Below are 16,499 nucleotides of genomic sequence, written 5' to 3' on the forward strand. Positions count from 1 at the left end.
GAGAAGTCTGAGAGCAATGGCACTTCTTCGACTTCTTGTGATGCTTTGCCTTACTGGAGCCTGAGTGCAATGACTTTGATCCCAACGAACGAACGATGGTGGTGGTGGCTCCGCAACTGGTCCCTCGACCTCCCACGGGACCGGGACACTGACTGCCGGACTTCGAGCAACTTTCGGGACCGCTCCCGCAAAGTCTTCGGCGTCATGGCCTGGCAGTCGGGGCACGATTAGGGGTCGTGGTTGCGCCCCAGGCAGTAGAGACACACGGTGCGGGTCCGTCACCGACATCATGCGATGACAGTCCCCGCAGGACTTGAAGCCAGGCATCACTACGGCACCAGGAGTCAATCCACTCAAAAAATAGAGACTCTGGAGCCCCTGATCTGTGCAGATGAGCTGCGACCACCGCCATTACCTTTGTGAAGGTATTGATGGTGGACTGGCCCAGCTACTGGTTCCCAGACCCGCGAGGACACTGGGTCCCACGTCCACACAGGCTGGACAACTTGCATGTGCCAGTGGCTAGACTTGACCGGACATTGTTGGGTGCCCCTTCCGTAGGCCCGAAATGGACAATAAGAAGACTGGAGTGGACGGGAAGGCACAGAGAAGCCCAAAGATCTGGCTGTAGCTCGAGTCTTAAAAGCACTCAAGCGCCAAATCTGCTTTGTCACCAAAAAGACGATGGCCAAAGGCGATGTCCATCAAGGTTGACTGGACATCACCCGAAAAGCCAGATGTCCTCCACCAGGCGTAGCGTCTAAGGGTTACCGACGTGTTAATCATTCTGACTTGTGAATCGGTGGTATGCAGTCCATACCGAATGACAAATTTGGCTGCGTCGCTCCCATTCTCAACTGCCTGGGTGAGAACAGCCTGGGCCTCCTCCGGGCACTGAGGCACCACCTGCGTGACTGAATCCCAGATGGTATGCGAGTAGCGGCCCAAGAGGCTTGCGGTATTCACAGACCACAGTATCAAGCTGGAGGAAGAGAACAATCGCTTCCCAAGATGGTCCAGCTTCTTGGATTCCCAATCTGAAGAAGGGGAGGGAACACACTTTTAGAAGAGGAGGCTTGGACTACCAAGATCTCAGGGGAAGGGTGTTGGGTCGGGAACACTGTCGCCCGGGGCCAGAGGGTGGCAGCGGGCAATTGTCCTCTGCACAGGAGCCCCTGTGCTGGGCTTGGACCAAGTGCCCAGGAGGACATCAGTAGGGCTTCATTGAATGGCAATAGGGGTTCAGAGAAAGAAGCCGTAGGCTGAAGCACCCCTGTCAGGAGGTTAGTCCTGACTGCCACTGAAGGGAGCTCAAGGCCAAGGACCTCGGCCCCACCACAGCATGGGACGCTCCCTCTTCGGTAGCCACAGTAGGGGGATAAAGCAAACCAGTGTCTGGAGAGCCGACCGACAGGGAGAAGGTGAAGAGCGCCTGTGCTTCTTCGCCTTCTTGTGCTTTGACTTACCTGAGGACCTTGACAACTTAGTGCGACGAGGAGTAGGGGCTCCGTGAACAGCCTTGTGACCTTCATCACAAATGAGATCGGGATCAACAGAGTCGACCGCTGGGCCTCCAAAAACTTTCGAGACCGCCCCCTCAAAGTCTTCGGGTGCATGGCCCGGCAGTCGGAGCACAACTTCGGGTCGTGTTCGCGCTTCAGACACAAACACATAAGGTACTGATCCGTCAAAGACATCTTGTGACAGGAGCCACAGGGCTTGACGCCAGTCCGATGTTGGGACATCCCTCGCACACCAAGAGTCCAAGACTCAAAAAAGACATTGAAAAAAGTTGCAAAAAGCTAGGCAAACCCACTCTAACAGCAAAGTGAGATTTGTATTGCATACCTGTGAAATATACAACATTTAAGTTACCTTTACCCTGCCTGAAGCAACTGCCCAGCCTAGTACTTGGTCTTAATATGGTGTGAAAGTGTCCCCATGTTGACTTGAATTGGCAGAGAGATCTCCTCTTAACTCAGCAGAAAATGCAAAATGGGGCTGTGGGTATCCTTCAGTGCACCACTGTCAAATCTCCCCGACACGTCTGTTTTGGGCCAAAACACCTTGGCACTCCTAAAAAAGGGAGAGAACAGGACGCCAGGAGAATTCTTGTTTATTCACAGTTCTGGGAGCTACAGGACCCTGCTTTTGTCCTACCAGAATTCTGTCTCCTAGTTTGTTGTGGTTAGAGGGCCTGTGCCAAACCAGATTTTAGTGTTAGATGTGAGAGGACACTTGGGATTAATATAGTGCACTCCAACACATTCACAACCCTCGGAGCTAAATTTTAGAGTGGTCAAAGACCTTCACAATCTTGAAAATGAACTGGTACATGGCATTCTGGGCCTGTATGCAGTAAGACCAACAGGAACTACCGAGAAAGTGGGTATGGATGTCCCCATGGAACCTTTACCTTATTGGTTAAGGTGTGTCCAGGACTCACCTCTCCCACTAGCTGGTGCCAGGCATAAATCTGTCAACCACAAGAACCCTCTTTGGAGCACTTTGTGGACCTGCATCAGAACAGAAGAGGACTGGACCTGCTGTCTGTGAAGAACTATTAAGTACGAGACCGGCTCCCCCCTCGTGCAGATGACAAAAAGTTACAAAAGGAGTTTTTACTCCAACAGCCAGCTGACCAGTGGCAACAGGAACTTGGACTGGACTTTGCTGGTGGCCTCTGTCTAGCAACCAGAATGTATAGGTGCCTCCTCACCCCATGTGCCATTTGTTTAATTCATTTTTTTAAAGTGTATTCCACTCCTGTGGGTGCTTTGGCACCAAGAAAAGGTTTGCACACTTCTGATGTAAGCCTAGGGGACCTACTGTGAAAAGTACCCAACCGACAGTTCCACAGTGTCAGACTGAATTTCTGATTCACCCCAGAAAGGCTCCAGCATCTCTAAAAACACAAAAAAATCTTTCTGGTTTAGGATTTAGACACGTTATCTAACAAAAACCTCAAAAGCTACAAATATTTAGCAGGACAAACCAGTTGCAGGTACCACACTAGAAGTGCGACAGCACCACCTACAATTTCACATTTGTCCGCCAGTGAGGCAACATTTTCTCTAAAAAAATGAAATAATTAAGTCATTTTTGGATTAGGGCTTTGAAACATTAAAACTTTTTAAATTACAGACTTTCACTGGGGCAAACCATTATGTATTCTACCAGGGATCTATTGCGGCAGGCCTCAAATAACACACATAAATCCTGCTTCCATAATCATTGATGTTGTGTGCTTTTTTGGCACTAAATTCACTTAAATCTTTCACAATTCTTCTCTCCTGTTCCCCTTATTGGATTTGTTGTTGTGGTCTATTTTATTCATAACATGTTTCTTTATTTTAAAGATGGTTGTAGAATTTGTGATTCATTTTCTACTGTTTCTGCACAAATGCTTAACGGTGCTTTTGATTTAAGATGGACTCCTTTGTGTCATGTTTCCAGGGATTAAGCAGAGGTTTATTTTGTTTAATCTGTGTCACATCTAGCAGGTGGCCTCATTCTTTGAGGTGGTTACTTTTCGACCCCAAATAAACCACTTTCCTTACAGCAACTATTAAAAGCCACATGTTTAACCTGTGCCTTGCAGTAACTATACATTGCCAGTTAAAGTGGCACAGTATAAGTCTGCTAATGCAGTTTGACCAACTTGTCCTTTCTAGGGCACATTTTGTTTATGTCAGTATACAGTGTTGCAACTATTTGTTTGGCATTTTGTTTCTTTTTTAGTTTGGGTAACATGAAGATTTCACAGTGTTTCCATGTCTAAAACATAGCCATGCCATGACTGGCAATTCATCACCTCTTTATATGCCTTTAATGTTATGAATTTGTTATTATGGCAGACATCACTCAGCTTTTCTAATACCAAACTATATAGGATTGTCTTTTGCACATTTACTGTGGTAGGTGCAGGTTGTTAGCAAGTGGTAGCAGAGGAGGGTAAAGGGTTTTTGTTTCCAAAGTGTGCACGTCATCACTCAGCGCTTTGTGCGTGAACCATAACAAGTTAACAATCCTCGATTTACCCTTGGGTTTTGAGCAGAGTACTGTTTCAAGCAGGCCACCTTCTACTATTCTTTCCTCTCAATGAATGTGCTTGCATAATGGTGTGAGGGAGATACAAACAGTAGTACTTGTGTGCCTGTACTACCAAATATATGTGGGGCCAGGACAGACCAGAACAAGTCATATTTGTCATTTGTAGGAGGTATTTGAGAGGATTCTAGAGCCTTCTATGCTAAGCAATTATCGGAATAACTTCAATTTGCAATCTGGGAACTACCTCAAATGTATCCATTTCCAGGCTAGTGGAAAGATGCTCCAGTAAAGAAGTTCAAAGCTAGAATGACACTTATTCAACAAGTCTGAGAACCATTGTTCAGGCTCTCACAGCCAATAATATAGTTGCACACAATGTAAGAATTCTGCTACAATTTGTGACTATTATTGTTATGCATAATTTTATTGTCTTATCACCTACACCCACCTCAGCTGTGTAAACAATGGATGAGGCATAGAGATTAAGGAAAATACCTGTATTTCGCACAATATACACTGCAAATCTTTTCAGCAGCTCTGGCAAAAATCATGCACAGAAAACTAAATGACATCTGTAGACGTCCACAAGATGAAAGCAGACAAGATAAAGTTTTGCAGCAAAGTCAGAACAAACAGAAGATCACAGAACCTGCCCCCAAGGATTGACCCTTTTGAGACAACCCTCTAAATATTCGGACAAAGCCTCAAAACTCCTGATCTGCATCCACTAGAATTCAACCATGAAGAAAATTTCTGGAAAAAAAAGACAGGCCCTGGGCAACTGGCAGAACACAAAACACAATGTCTGAAGGTACTGATGCTCACTTTTTCCAGAAAGGAAGCAAGGAATAAGGTCTGAGAGCAGGGTCTGGAAATATCGGATTAAAGGGTGGAGAGTTTTAACTTAACAACATACTGTTCTTTATGCTGGGAGTTCGAGAATAACTTTGCCACAGCTACAACTATAACTCAAACTCTAGGAAAGCTCATCTGAGGAAAGATTGAAGATTTTATCAATGGAAGTAAAAACCCACTGTCCAAATTAAAAAAAGTTAAAATTAACCGAAATGTTACAAAACAATCAGAACTAGATCTAAAGATCAAAACAAAAAAGGTTAAAATACTTACATAGATGTAAAATGCAACAATAGATACATTTTTAAAATCAAGGGCTGCATCAATCTCATCCATGAAGTAGAGCGGAGTAGGCTTATAATGATGAAGAGCAAACACCAAAGCCAACGAACTAAGTGTCTTTTCTCCTCCAGAAAGATTAAATATTTTTTTCCAGCTTTTCTTTGGTGGACGAACACTAAAAAACAAGAACAACAACATCAATGAAACTGTATCCCATAGTGATATGAAGTTCTACATACCTGAATGACACTCCTCCAAGTAACATATCTTGTTATGGATATCCTTAGATATCACATCCCTGCCAATTTTCTAGAACCTCTCTATTTCCCCTGCCCAAGGACATTTTTAACTAGAAAAGAGTATGAGATTTGGAAGAATAGGATAAAAATCGGGTACAGAGCAATTAAATGATATTCATATTGGCAAGGGACTAATGAAAAAGGGCTTACATAATTCAAACAGAAGGCTTGACCAACATGGGTGGGCCTAGCGCCTTGTACGCAGGCAATGTTGGTACATTTCTTCAGGGTACAAATAAAGGGTAAACCTACCTCGGACAAGTGTCACCAAAAAAGGGGCAATAACATTACAGAGAAAAATATTAAACTTTAGTATTTTGCTTCATAAACTACCACACCAGACCGTGAGATTTAATTAAATCAGTGATTTATTTTATTGGCCTGCTGGGACACACTTGTTACTGAGCAGGATCCATTTTGGGTATATCTTTCTAACACTGCTATAGCTGGGACAACAATATGAATGCACATTAACTAGATAAATAGCTTATTTCCTTTTTTTGGCACCCGGCTGCCCAGAAGCTGAACAATCAAAGCATATGGTCGTGGTGGTGGTTAGACAAACATGCAGATAAACACAAAACATGATTAATGTTAACTAAGGGGAATCACTGTGCTCAGAAACCTTTAGGAGTAGCCTGGTCTTACTACAGAACAAGTTATTTATTTTCGGTAATGATGCATCTGGTAGAGACATGTTAGTTGTAGATTCCGAACCTTAGAATTTCCCCCAGGCGTCAGTCTGGATGAAGACATTTTACTTCAGCAGTACCCCTGCGTGTCGTTAGGTTGCGTCAGTTGCCTCTGCATCAGTCGTCGGCATCTTGGGCGCCGGTATGACGATGCAGGACCTATAGACAGCACCCATGCGCGCCAACGTCGTTGTCAATACTACTTTACAAGCCAGAAGCGCAGAGCCATGACAGACACTGACCACTGGCGTGTCAAAATAACGGGCCCTTAAGGGGAATGTCCCTATCCCTAAATTTGTTCGCAGCGCGGTGAGAATGGGTGGGGCGGTCAGCAATCAACAACTAACATATGTCTCTACCAGATATATTATTGCCGAAGGTAAGTAACGTGTTCATCTGAGAGAGACTGTTATTTGTAGATTCCTTAGCTTAGAATAGATGCCCCAGCAATACCATCCCCAGAGGAGGGTCTGCAAATCAAGATCATATCAGAAAGTCCTGGAGGATTGAACGGGTAAAATACCCATCCCTCTGGACTTGTGTATCCAGGCACTAGTGTCTGGTAAACAAGTGCAAGGATGCTCACGTTGCTGCTTGACCGATGTCAAGGACTGGAACTCCATTTGCAGTGATTGCTCTGGTGGAATAAGCAGGCAACCCCACAGGCGGGTCCTTCGCCATAGCATATTTTTATGTCAAGGAGAGCCCATCGGGAGATGGTCCAGTTCTGACCAGCCAGACCTTTCTTGGCAGCCATATAGCCAATGAAGAGTTGATCATCCACCCAGAAGCCTTTTGTGCGATCAAGATAAAAAGACAGTGCATGTTTTGGGTCCAGGCGGAGTCTCTCCTCCTCCTTGGAGGGATGCAGGGGTGGATTAAAGATGGAAAGTGTGATGGACTGTCTCAAAAGAAAAGGCACTAGGAAGGAATCAAGGCTTGGTTTGAAGCACCACTTTATCTGGAAAGACAGATAGAAAAGGGGGCTTAGAAGATAAAGCCTGCAGTTGGCTCACCCTGCGAGCAGAAGTGATGGACAGTTATGAAGAGGCTCGAAGGGCACACACTAGAAAGGTGAGAACCATATTTAAGTCCCATTGGGCCATTATCAAAGGGGATGGAGGGAACAGGCTAGTAAGGCCCTTAAAGAATCTGTTAATGGGAGATTTGAATAAAAAAGGCTGATCTGGCAGTGTGAGAAAAGCAGATGGCTGCAAGGTATCCTTTATGATCCCTGTTGGGCCAAGGAAAGAATTTAAAAAGGACCTCAGATAGAGGAGCAGGGAGGGGTACAAACAGCCTTTGCTGTGAACCATTCTACAAATTTGTTGCATCTACAGGCATATACCGTTTTAGGCGAGGGACGCCTGGCTGCCAAGATAAAATCATAGACTTTGGGCGGAAGGTTGAAAGCGGTGAACTGCTGCTGCTCAATCTCCATGCAAGGAGGAGGAGACTGGACAGGTTCTGGTGAAGAACCGTCCCTGCTGTACCACAACCAAAGGGGAAGTCTGATTGGAGGATCGATGGCCATGCTCAGAAGGTTGGGGTACCACATTCCGGGGCTACAAGAATGACTGGAGCCCGGTCGCACTTGATCTACTTGAGCACTCAGGGCAGAAGTGGTACAGGCGCAAAGGCGTTCAGGCCGCCAACGCTCAAATCGCGACGAAAAGCTTTGCCGGGCAAGTGGCGCTTTGGAAACTCCAACACGCAAAGACTGCTGACAATGCACGTTGTCTTCGGAGGTAAACCGATCTAACCAAGGCACTTCCCACCGCTGAAAGACTTTGCGCCACATCAGGATGGAGACTCCATTAGTTATCGGCTAGAGCCTCTTGACAAAGAGTCTACGACCCCACTCAGCCCTGTTTTTTGCAGTGCCACATGACAGTGGTGTTGTAGGTTAACACCTGCACCACTTTTCCCTTGAAAGCGTGGACAGAATCATTTCAGGGCCAATCTGATCATGCAGAGCTCCAAAAGGATGATATGGAGGCCAGACTACGCCGGAGACAACACGCGCTGATCTCCGCCTCCTTCAGATGATAGCCCCATCCCAGAAGTGACACACAAGTTACTTACCTTCGGTAACGATATATCTGTAAGAAACAGTAGTTCGTGTTAAGATTCGTTACCTTAGAATATCCCAAGGCATCAGACGGGATCCCGTCTGTCTTGCGTAGCAGTACCCCTGCGCGGGTAGGAGTAGTCTGCGGCTCCGCGTCTGTCGTCGGGATGACATTGGAGTACTTAGACGACGCCCTCGCGCGCGGACGTCAGTTCTTATACACAGCTTTTCCACACCAGAAACGTAGAGCCATGATAAAAACCAACACTGGTGCCATGAAACTAGGGCCCTCAAAGGGAAGAAACTTAACCTTAGATATCGGTTCGCAGAACAGGGAGGATGGGTGGGGCGGTAAGGAATCTAACACTAACTACTGTTTCTCACAGATATATCGTTACCGAAGGTAACTTGTGCATCTGAAAGAAACAGGTTTGTGTTCGATTCCTTACCTTAGAACAGATACCCCAGCAATACCAACCCCGGTGGTGAGTCTGCGAACCAATGATCACACCAGAAAGTCCTGGAGAACAGAACTGACGAAAAACCCATGTCTCTGGACTTCGCTGTCCAGGCAGTAGTGTCTAGCGAACGTGTGCATAGAGGTCGCTGCCTGACAGATGTCTTGCAAGGGGACTCCCCGACCTAGGGCAGTAGTAGCCGCCGTGGCCCGAGTGGAATGGGCCCTCAGCCCAACAGGAGGCTCCTATTTAGCCAAAGAGTAGCATACCTTGAAGCACAACACGACCCACCGAGAGATGGTCCGTTTGTGCACCGCCCGTCCCTTCTTAGCGCCCACGTAACCAACAGAGAGCTGATCGTCCACCCGGAACTGGCGTGTGCGGTCCAGATAGAATGAGCACGCACGTTTTGGGTCCAGGCGGTGGAGCCTCTGTCTTTCGAGGGATGTGGAGGCGGAAAGAAGGTGGGCAAGGTGATTGACTACCCGATGTGGAAGGATGCGATTACCTTGGGCAGGAAAGAGGGACGCGTTCTCAAGACAACTTTGTCCGGATGGACAGAAAGGAAAGGAGGTTTGGAAGAAAGAGCCTGGATCTCACTCACTCTCCTGGCAGAGGTGATGGCAACCAGGAAGTCATTCTTAAGAGTGAGAAGAGGAAGAGGGCAATTGAGAAGTGGCTCGAAAGGAGCGCACAACAAATAAGTAAGAACAAGGTTCAAGTCCCACTGAGGCATCACGAAAGGAACAGGAGGAAACATGTGAGTGATGCCCTTAAAGAATCTATTTACAACAGGGGACTTGAAAAGAGAAGGCTGATCAGGTAGCCTTAAAAAGGCTGAAATGGCAGAGAGGTAGCCCTTGATAGTGCCCAGGGCAGAGCCCTGCTGGGCAAGAGAAAAAAGAGGAGAACCTCTGAAAGGGGGGCAGAAAGAGGATCCACAGCCTTTGCTGTGCACCATGCCACAAATTTGTTCCACCTGCAGGCGTAAGCCGATTTTGTGGAGTGACGCCTGGCTGCCAGAATGACATTACGATTGATTGAAAAAGCTTTATTCGAGTTATACACTCATAAAAGCACACACATAAAAGTTTACACATTTAAAACTCTAACATACATTGACGATAAATTTCAGATTAAAATACACAGTATACATACATAAAATCTTCACCAATGGTAATTAATATAAGCTTTCTCATAATATACAAAAACTAAATGCAAGTTAAAATACAATATCACCCTCTTTGTGGACCATAACCAAAAATGTACAGTCAAAGCTCTTTGCGTACATTTTAGCAACATGTTATAGCTAAAATTCATAATTCTCTCCCACGGGATACGAGGAATGCAATTCATACAAGCAAGAAAACGGGATTCAAAGCCTATTCGGAGATAGAGCCCTCCGCCTTATGGACCAAGCCCACCCCAGGTATTTTGCCGTTCCTACTACTATAGGCAATTCGGTTGAGGAACAAATAATTCTCAGCCCCTCGACACCACTTAAGACACCAAGGTTCCTACAAACAGGTGCCAACCACAATTTTCTTGGTTTTACATAGGCCTCACACAGGAATAAAAAATGTGCTATACTTTCGTTGGGGGCGCCACATGTCGGGCAACACGAACTACTGTTAGTTCCCCAGTTGGACGTCACTGACCTCAGGGGGAGGGAACCTGCCCTTAGCTGGAAAAATAATTTCCTGTCTAGCGGAACAGTTAAAGTGTCCCAATACTGTTCTAGTGCAGGTCTTGTTTTAATTTCCATAAACCTACCCCCCATAGATTCTGAGGTCACACTCCTCCAAAGCTTCTGGTCAATATAATCCCAATATATAGCTTTTATAGTTATTTTACTAGGGAACACTTCCCCAGAGGGATTTTCCCAAAGTTTGGAGAGACCGAGCTCAGCAAGGGCGTCCCTAAGCATTTTTAGCCATGTAATTTTATGGAAGACATCTGATTTAACTAGGGCAGAGAACCCCTCAGCATAGTGTCTAATTTCTGGGGTCGTCCACAACCGTCTCCAATAAAGGATAGGCCTTAAACGGGCACGATCACTAAGCGATCTTCTTCCTAAATCCAGACCAAGCGGTATTAGAGGGGTACTTTGGGGGAGACTAGTTATCCCTCTCAAGAACCTGTTCTCAGATCTCTGGAGCGTATTAAACCTCTCAAAGCCCCAGACTTCAGCCCCATAAAGGGCTGCGTCCAAAGCTTTTGCGTCGTATACCATGAGAACCGGTTTAATAGGCCTGGTTTTGGATTTTACTTGTTCAGCCCGAAGCGCTCCTGAAATCTGCTGGTGTTTCAAAACTGCCTTCTCGATATGTCTTGACCAACCAAATTTACTTGATATCTCCACCCCTAGGTATGTAAAAATGTTTACTACCTCTAGTCTGATACTGTTCAGAGATACCCTAGGTTGGGATTGGCGCTTTTGCCCAAAGACCATCAGCTTAGTTTTATTTACATTAACCTCGAGACCACGTTCCTTACAGAACATATCAAATATGTTCAAGGCTCGCTGGAGTCCTGCCGGGGTTTTGGACACGATCAAGGTATCGTCGGCGAACATCAGGATCGGAACCCTGATGCCCGCCAGCGAAGGTGCGTCCACCCTCGCATCCAACATCCTGTCCACTATACCATTGATGAACAAGGAGAACAGCAGGGGTGCCATGGCACAACCCTGACGTACCCCCCGCTCAACTGGGAAATTGATGGTAGATTCCCCGTTCCTCCCTCACTGGACTTTAGCGAAATTGCTTTCGTGGAGACGCATTATTAATGTGAGCAGTTCAAGTGGGACCCCTATCTTGCTCAAAACACCCCACAGCTTACTCCTGGGCACCAGATCGAAGGCAGCCCTCAGATCTACAAATGCTACATAAAGGCTGCCTTCGCCAAGGAGTACAGTCCCCCACCGTAGCATAGTGAAGCGAAAAATTTGATCAACCGTGCTGGTTGCCCGCCTAAATCCTGCCTGGTAAGGGGATAAGGCATTGTTTTCATCTACCCAGGCCATAAGTTTGTCGACCACCATCTTACCCACAACTTTTTGGATAGTGGCCAGCAAACTTATAGGTCTATAATTTGCCGGGAGCGATCGATCGCCTTTCTTAAAGATCGGAATTATAATTGCCCCCTTCCATACATCCGGGATGTTTGCCCCTTTTGCAAGGGCATTTCCCAGCACAGTCACATATTTTGCCCACCGAACCTTATCATGTTTGAAAATATCTGAGTGAATTCCATCCAACCCCGGAGCTTTCCCCCCCTGTAGTAAAGAAATTACAAGTTCAGCTTCTTTAATTGAGAATAAATCTCCCTTGCAAAATACCACAGGGATTGGTTCTATGTCCATTATATCCCTATTTTCCGCATACTGTGGTTGGAAATACTCGACCCATGAAGCCTCATTAACATTATTATCGGGATTGTTTGGAGTCCCACCTCTGCCCCATTTCATAATTTTCCAAAAGAGTCTTGAATCTTTTTGGCCAGAGGCCTCAAGTAACTCCTCCCAATACTCCTCGTCCCACATCTTCTTAGCCTTGCGAATATTCTCTTTATATTTTTTCCTGGCAGTGCTAATCAAAGCCTTCTCCCTGCTTTTGATTGCCCTGCCCAACTCCAGTCTAGTTGCCCTACACTGCTTGTTAAACTACCTCGCCAATTTGGTGGGTGGTTTTCTATTTGCCCTAACTGATTTGATAAAATACGGTTTTATCAAAGAAAAGAATGTGTCATGTATTTCTGCTATTATAGAGGAGCCCGGTGTTACGGGATATACTGATTCCATGGCGGCAATAGCATTATCCACCTCCAGATTAATGTGCTCCAAGGGGACTGAGTTGGCCAGGACATTTGGCCATTTCACCCTTCTTGAGTCGTTAGCTATAACAGGTACAATCTCACTACCTGCCGCTAGATGGGCAGGCGCGGCCTTCCACCATGAGTGGGTAACACTGAGGGGGTTATGATCGCTTTCTATTCTCCCCACAATTTCCATGTCGCCCACGCCACACCATAGCTCAAGACTACAGATGACATAGTCGATCCTGCTCTTGCTATGACCGTTGTCGAATGAACAATTCCCTCCCTGGTCACTTTTTGTCCTGCCATTAAGGGCCCTCAAACCATACTCCAGACATAAGGCATTTAACAACAATACATCCTTAGTCCACCGCTTCACTGGTGAGAGGTTTAGATTTGGGACGCCCCATAGGGCATCTTCCTCGTGTCCTATCGGATGTTCAGTGTTTTCCAAAGGCTCAAAGGTCCTATTCAGGTCACCTGCCACAACCACTCTATTTCCAAGTGACTGGGATTCAAGGGAGGTCGATAGAACTTCAAGGGTGGGGGAATTCCCAGCACTTAAACCCCTAGCATAAATGTTGTAGATGTCTATCACACCGCCCTGTCCTAATGTTAACCTCAATAATTGTATATCCTTGCAGCATAGGTCAATCACTTTTACTTTAACCTGGGAATTCTGCTTGACCCAGACTGTTAGACCTCCCGTAGGTCTGCCCCTAGGGCCCCTAGTTGCTGGTATACACAAATTTAGATAACCTGGCAGGTAAATTGGATCACAAGCCCACGTCTCCTGAAATAGGCACATTTCAAACCCATTGACAAAGTCTAGCCAATCTTGAGACAGCAATCTGGAGGCCAAACCTGCTATATTCCATGAGAGAAAACTTCCCATGGTATCACCTTTACTGATCCCCTTTTCAGTGGCTACCATGACCGATGATTTAGTCAAAATCTCACGGTCGCCGCCCTCTTCCATAACAATATCTGCACAGTTATCCACATTAACATCAATTGACACAAGACATAATGGTGATCTAGGATCACCCCCCCAATCATCCTGACATACCATATTGCCCCCCCTCATATTTCCACATTCCCTATCTGGGACCGCTCCTGCCAAATTACACATCACATCCCCCTTAGGTGACAGTATTGCCTCCACAGTACTTTCCCTATCCCTTTGTACAACAGAGTCAAAAAATTCAAGTGGATTCCGTCAGCATCCCCATCTCATGTACCCAGCCCCACCCTCAAAGTTATGTGCCTGCTTATAACAATCATTTGGACGCGAGATAGGGGCAGGGAAAGAGCTGGCCGCTACCCAGTGAGGCAAACTAATTCTCATTGACTCATTGCTCCCCCCAGGATGAGTGGACACTGGTCTAGGATAGAAAAAAGTCAAATCCACAACGCCAATCCCACCAATGCTAATATTCCATCCCGGTCTCGTAATCAACCCTACTACCCTTGGATCTTGGAAGTTGATTATGATGCACTCACCCCCCTGCTTTTTTAAAGTGTTCCCAATCCAGTTGACCCTTCTAACCCCAATAATCAGGCCGTCCACACCCCCTGGCAAGGGTCTATTGACCCGTAGCCAATGCATGGCTTTGTTTTTTAACATGTCATAAGTTTCCCTTTGACCTTCCAATAAGGGTGGGACATTGGTGAGAATAGCCACGTATGGATAGGAATCAGGGGTGAGTTGGACCGGGGGAATCCGATTCGAAGGTTTGTTAACATATGGTTTTAATGGGCAGCGTTCTGGGACAGCAAGGCTCAAAGGAACACCACTTCCCACAGCCATGATAACCTTATTTCCATCGGCTGTGGTGTTGCCATCCCTTGCATGGCCGCCCCTACTTGCTATCTGGGAGGCAAGCGGACCATTGGATCCAACAACATTCATACCTAGGTTTTTGTCTATATCTATCAGTGTACCCTGGTTACGTTCCAAAGTAGCTGGTAGGAGTGGACTATTATTAGCGGCGGGGGCCAAGTTTTTAGAACCATCTTTAGTACCTTTAGCCGTAATACTATTACAGCTGGTCTTAGTTCTCCCACAACTGTTGTTGTTTACAGAGGGTAAAGGTACTGCTGTATTCTTACTATTCTGCCCCTGGTTCTGCTGAGTAGATACACCACTCGCTATTGGGGGAATCAGTTCGACCACCGTGGCACCTATATCCCGCTCAGCTAACTTGTGTTTTGCCCCATTCTCTCCCATTTTATTATAAGACTTAATTAATGACTTTATTGAGAAGAAATTATCTAAGCTAGCCTGCTCAAAATGGTCCAATTGTTCTGCTAGCTTTCCAAGTCTGGTCTCAAGGGGCTTTAAAAGGGAGCGTATTAGTTTTTCCAAATCCAATAAGCATTCCGGGTTAGACATCAGTTGCCCAGGGGCTGCTAGAATAATGGGGTCTATTTCTGTTGCTATTGGTGCTGGCATCATTGGGTTTTCTGTACCTATTGGGGCAACTAATTCCTCCCCCGTTATTGCCCCAGTAGGATTCTCAGCAGGAACATGGGTTACGGGTGTTTTAATGGCCAACTTCCTGACCTTCCTTGCAGGATTTAGAACTTGAGATTTTTTTATAGTTGCCGCCCTTTTCCTCTTTGGGCATGGTTTAGGCTTAATAGCCTGTGCTTGAACACATGCTTTTGATATGGCATTTTGCCCTCTCAATGGTCTGTTAGAAGCATTTGAATGCTCTGAGGATAAGGTGGTAACCACTATATCTACAGGAGAAGTACCCAGTGGCTCATTAGAAACAGATATATCATACAATGAATCATGTGTAGCTGGCAGTACTGTGGAAGATAGCGGGGTGACCAATGCAGGAAAACTTTGACCTATACGTTTATCAAGGGGGTTTTTCATAAGCTCAATCGATAGCCTTCGCCCGGCGCGTCTTTCCCCCAAAGCAATCTCCCTATCTATGTCCTGGGGCAGGCGTTTGAAGTACGTATCTAGGGGGCCCATAACCGCCGTCTCCACCTCGCCCATAGAGGACAGCAAAGCAGAGGTATTTAGAGAGCTAGCCATGAATCACACCCCCCTGCTACCTTCAAATACACTAGGTGATCCGGGTAAACACCAAACAAATAAGTTACATCCAATAACGGGTCTGTAGATATTAAAGGGGTGGCCCAGCCCGGCCTCCTGCGGCCTCGGACGGCCACAGACGGTCCCGCCCTTCTCCCGGCGCTCCCGCGCAGCGGGGATACTAGGAGCTTAATATGGAGTGTAAACACAATAGGTGGAAGGGGTAGGAGGGGTCGGGGAGAGCGGCCCAGGTGTAGGTATTCAGGGCTGGCAGGCGCTCCTGGGAGATGCAGTCCCAAAGGAGCACGCACTCGCTCGCAGCCCCGAGTAAGTACTTCCCTCAATATCCCCTTCGAAGCAACAGCAGGCAAACACTCCTCACGCAGCGGGACCCGCGGAGCGGGTTCCGCAAGAAGTAAGCTGGTGGCTGGTGGCAGGTGGCAGACAAATCCAGACTTCAGGAGGCAAGTCAAATGGCCTCAACTGCCGCCGCTCAATCTCCATGCATGTAAGCGGATACTGGACAGGTTCGGGAGGAGGACCGTCCCCTGCTGCTGCAACAGAAGGTCCTCCTGAAGGGGCAGACGAATCGGGGGAATCGACAGACATGCTAAGTAGCTCGGATACCAGAAACTCTGTGCCCAGTCCGGAGCCACAAGGATGACTTGGGCCAGGTCGCACCTGATGATCTTCAGCACTCTGGGCAGAAGTGGTTTAGGCGGAAAGGCGTACAACAGACCGCAGCTCCACTCGTGACAAAAAGTGTCTCTGAGCGAGTGTCGCCTTGGAAATTCCAAGGCGCAGAACTGATGACATTGCACGTTTTCTTCGGTGGCGAATAGATCTAACCAAGGCTCTCCCCATCGCTGAAAGAGACCTTGCGCCACGTCAGAGTTCAGATGCCATTCGTGATGCACCGGC

General features: G+C 46.7%; 1 protein-coding gene across 2 annotated transcripts in view; it reads right to left on the minus strand.

The window, feature by feature from the left end:
• The window catches only part of SMC4 (structural maintenance of chromosomes 4), a 630,932-nt gene that overhangs the window by 31,658 nt on the left and 582,775 nt on the right, over nt 1–16,499 (minus strand). For both annotated transcript variants that reach the window (XM_078666858.1, XM_078666857.1), the window contains one exon: nt 5,182–5,365. In XM_078666858.1, coding sequence (XP_078522984.1) covers nt 5,182–5,365 — 184 coding nt within the window. The remainder of the gene's footprint in view (nt 1–5,181; nt 5,366–16,499) is intronic.

Source organism: Lissotriton helveticus, chromosome 11 (assembly GCF_964261635.1).
Source record: "Lissotriton helveticus chromosome 11, aLisHel1.1, whole genome shotgun sequence".
Classification (NCBI taxonomy): Eukaryota; Metazoa; Chordata; class Amphibia; order Caudata; family Salamandridae; genus Lissotriton; species Lissotriton helveticus.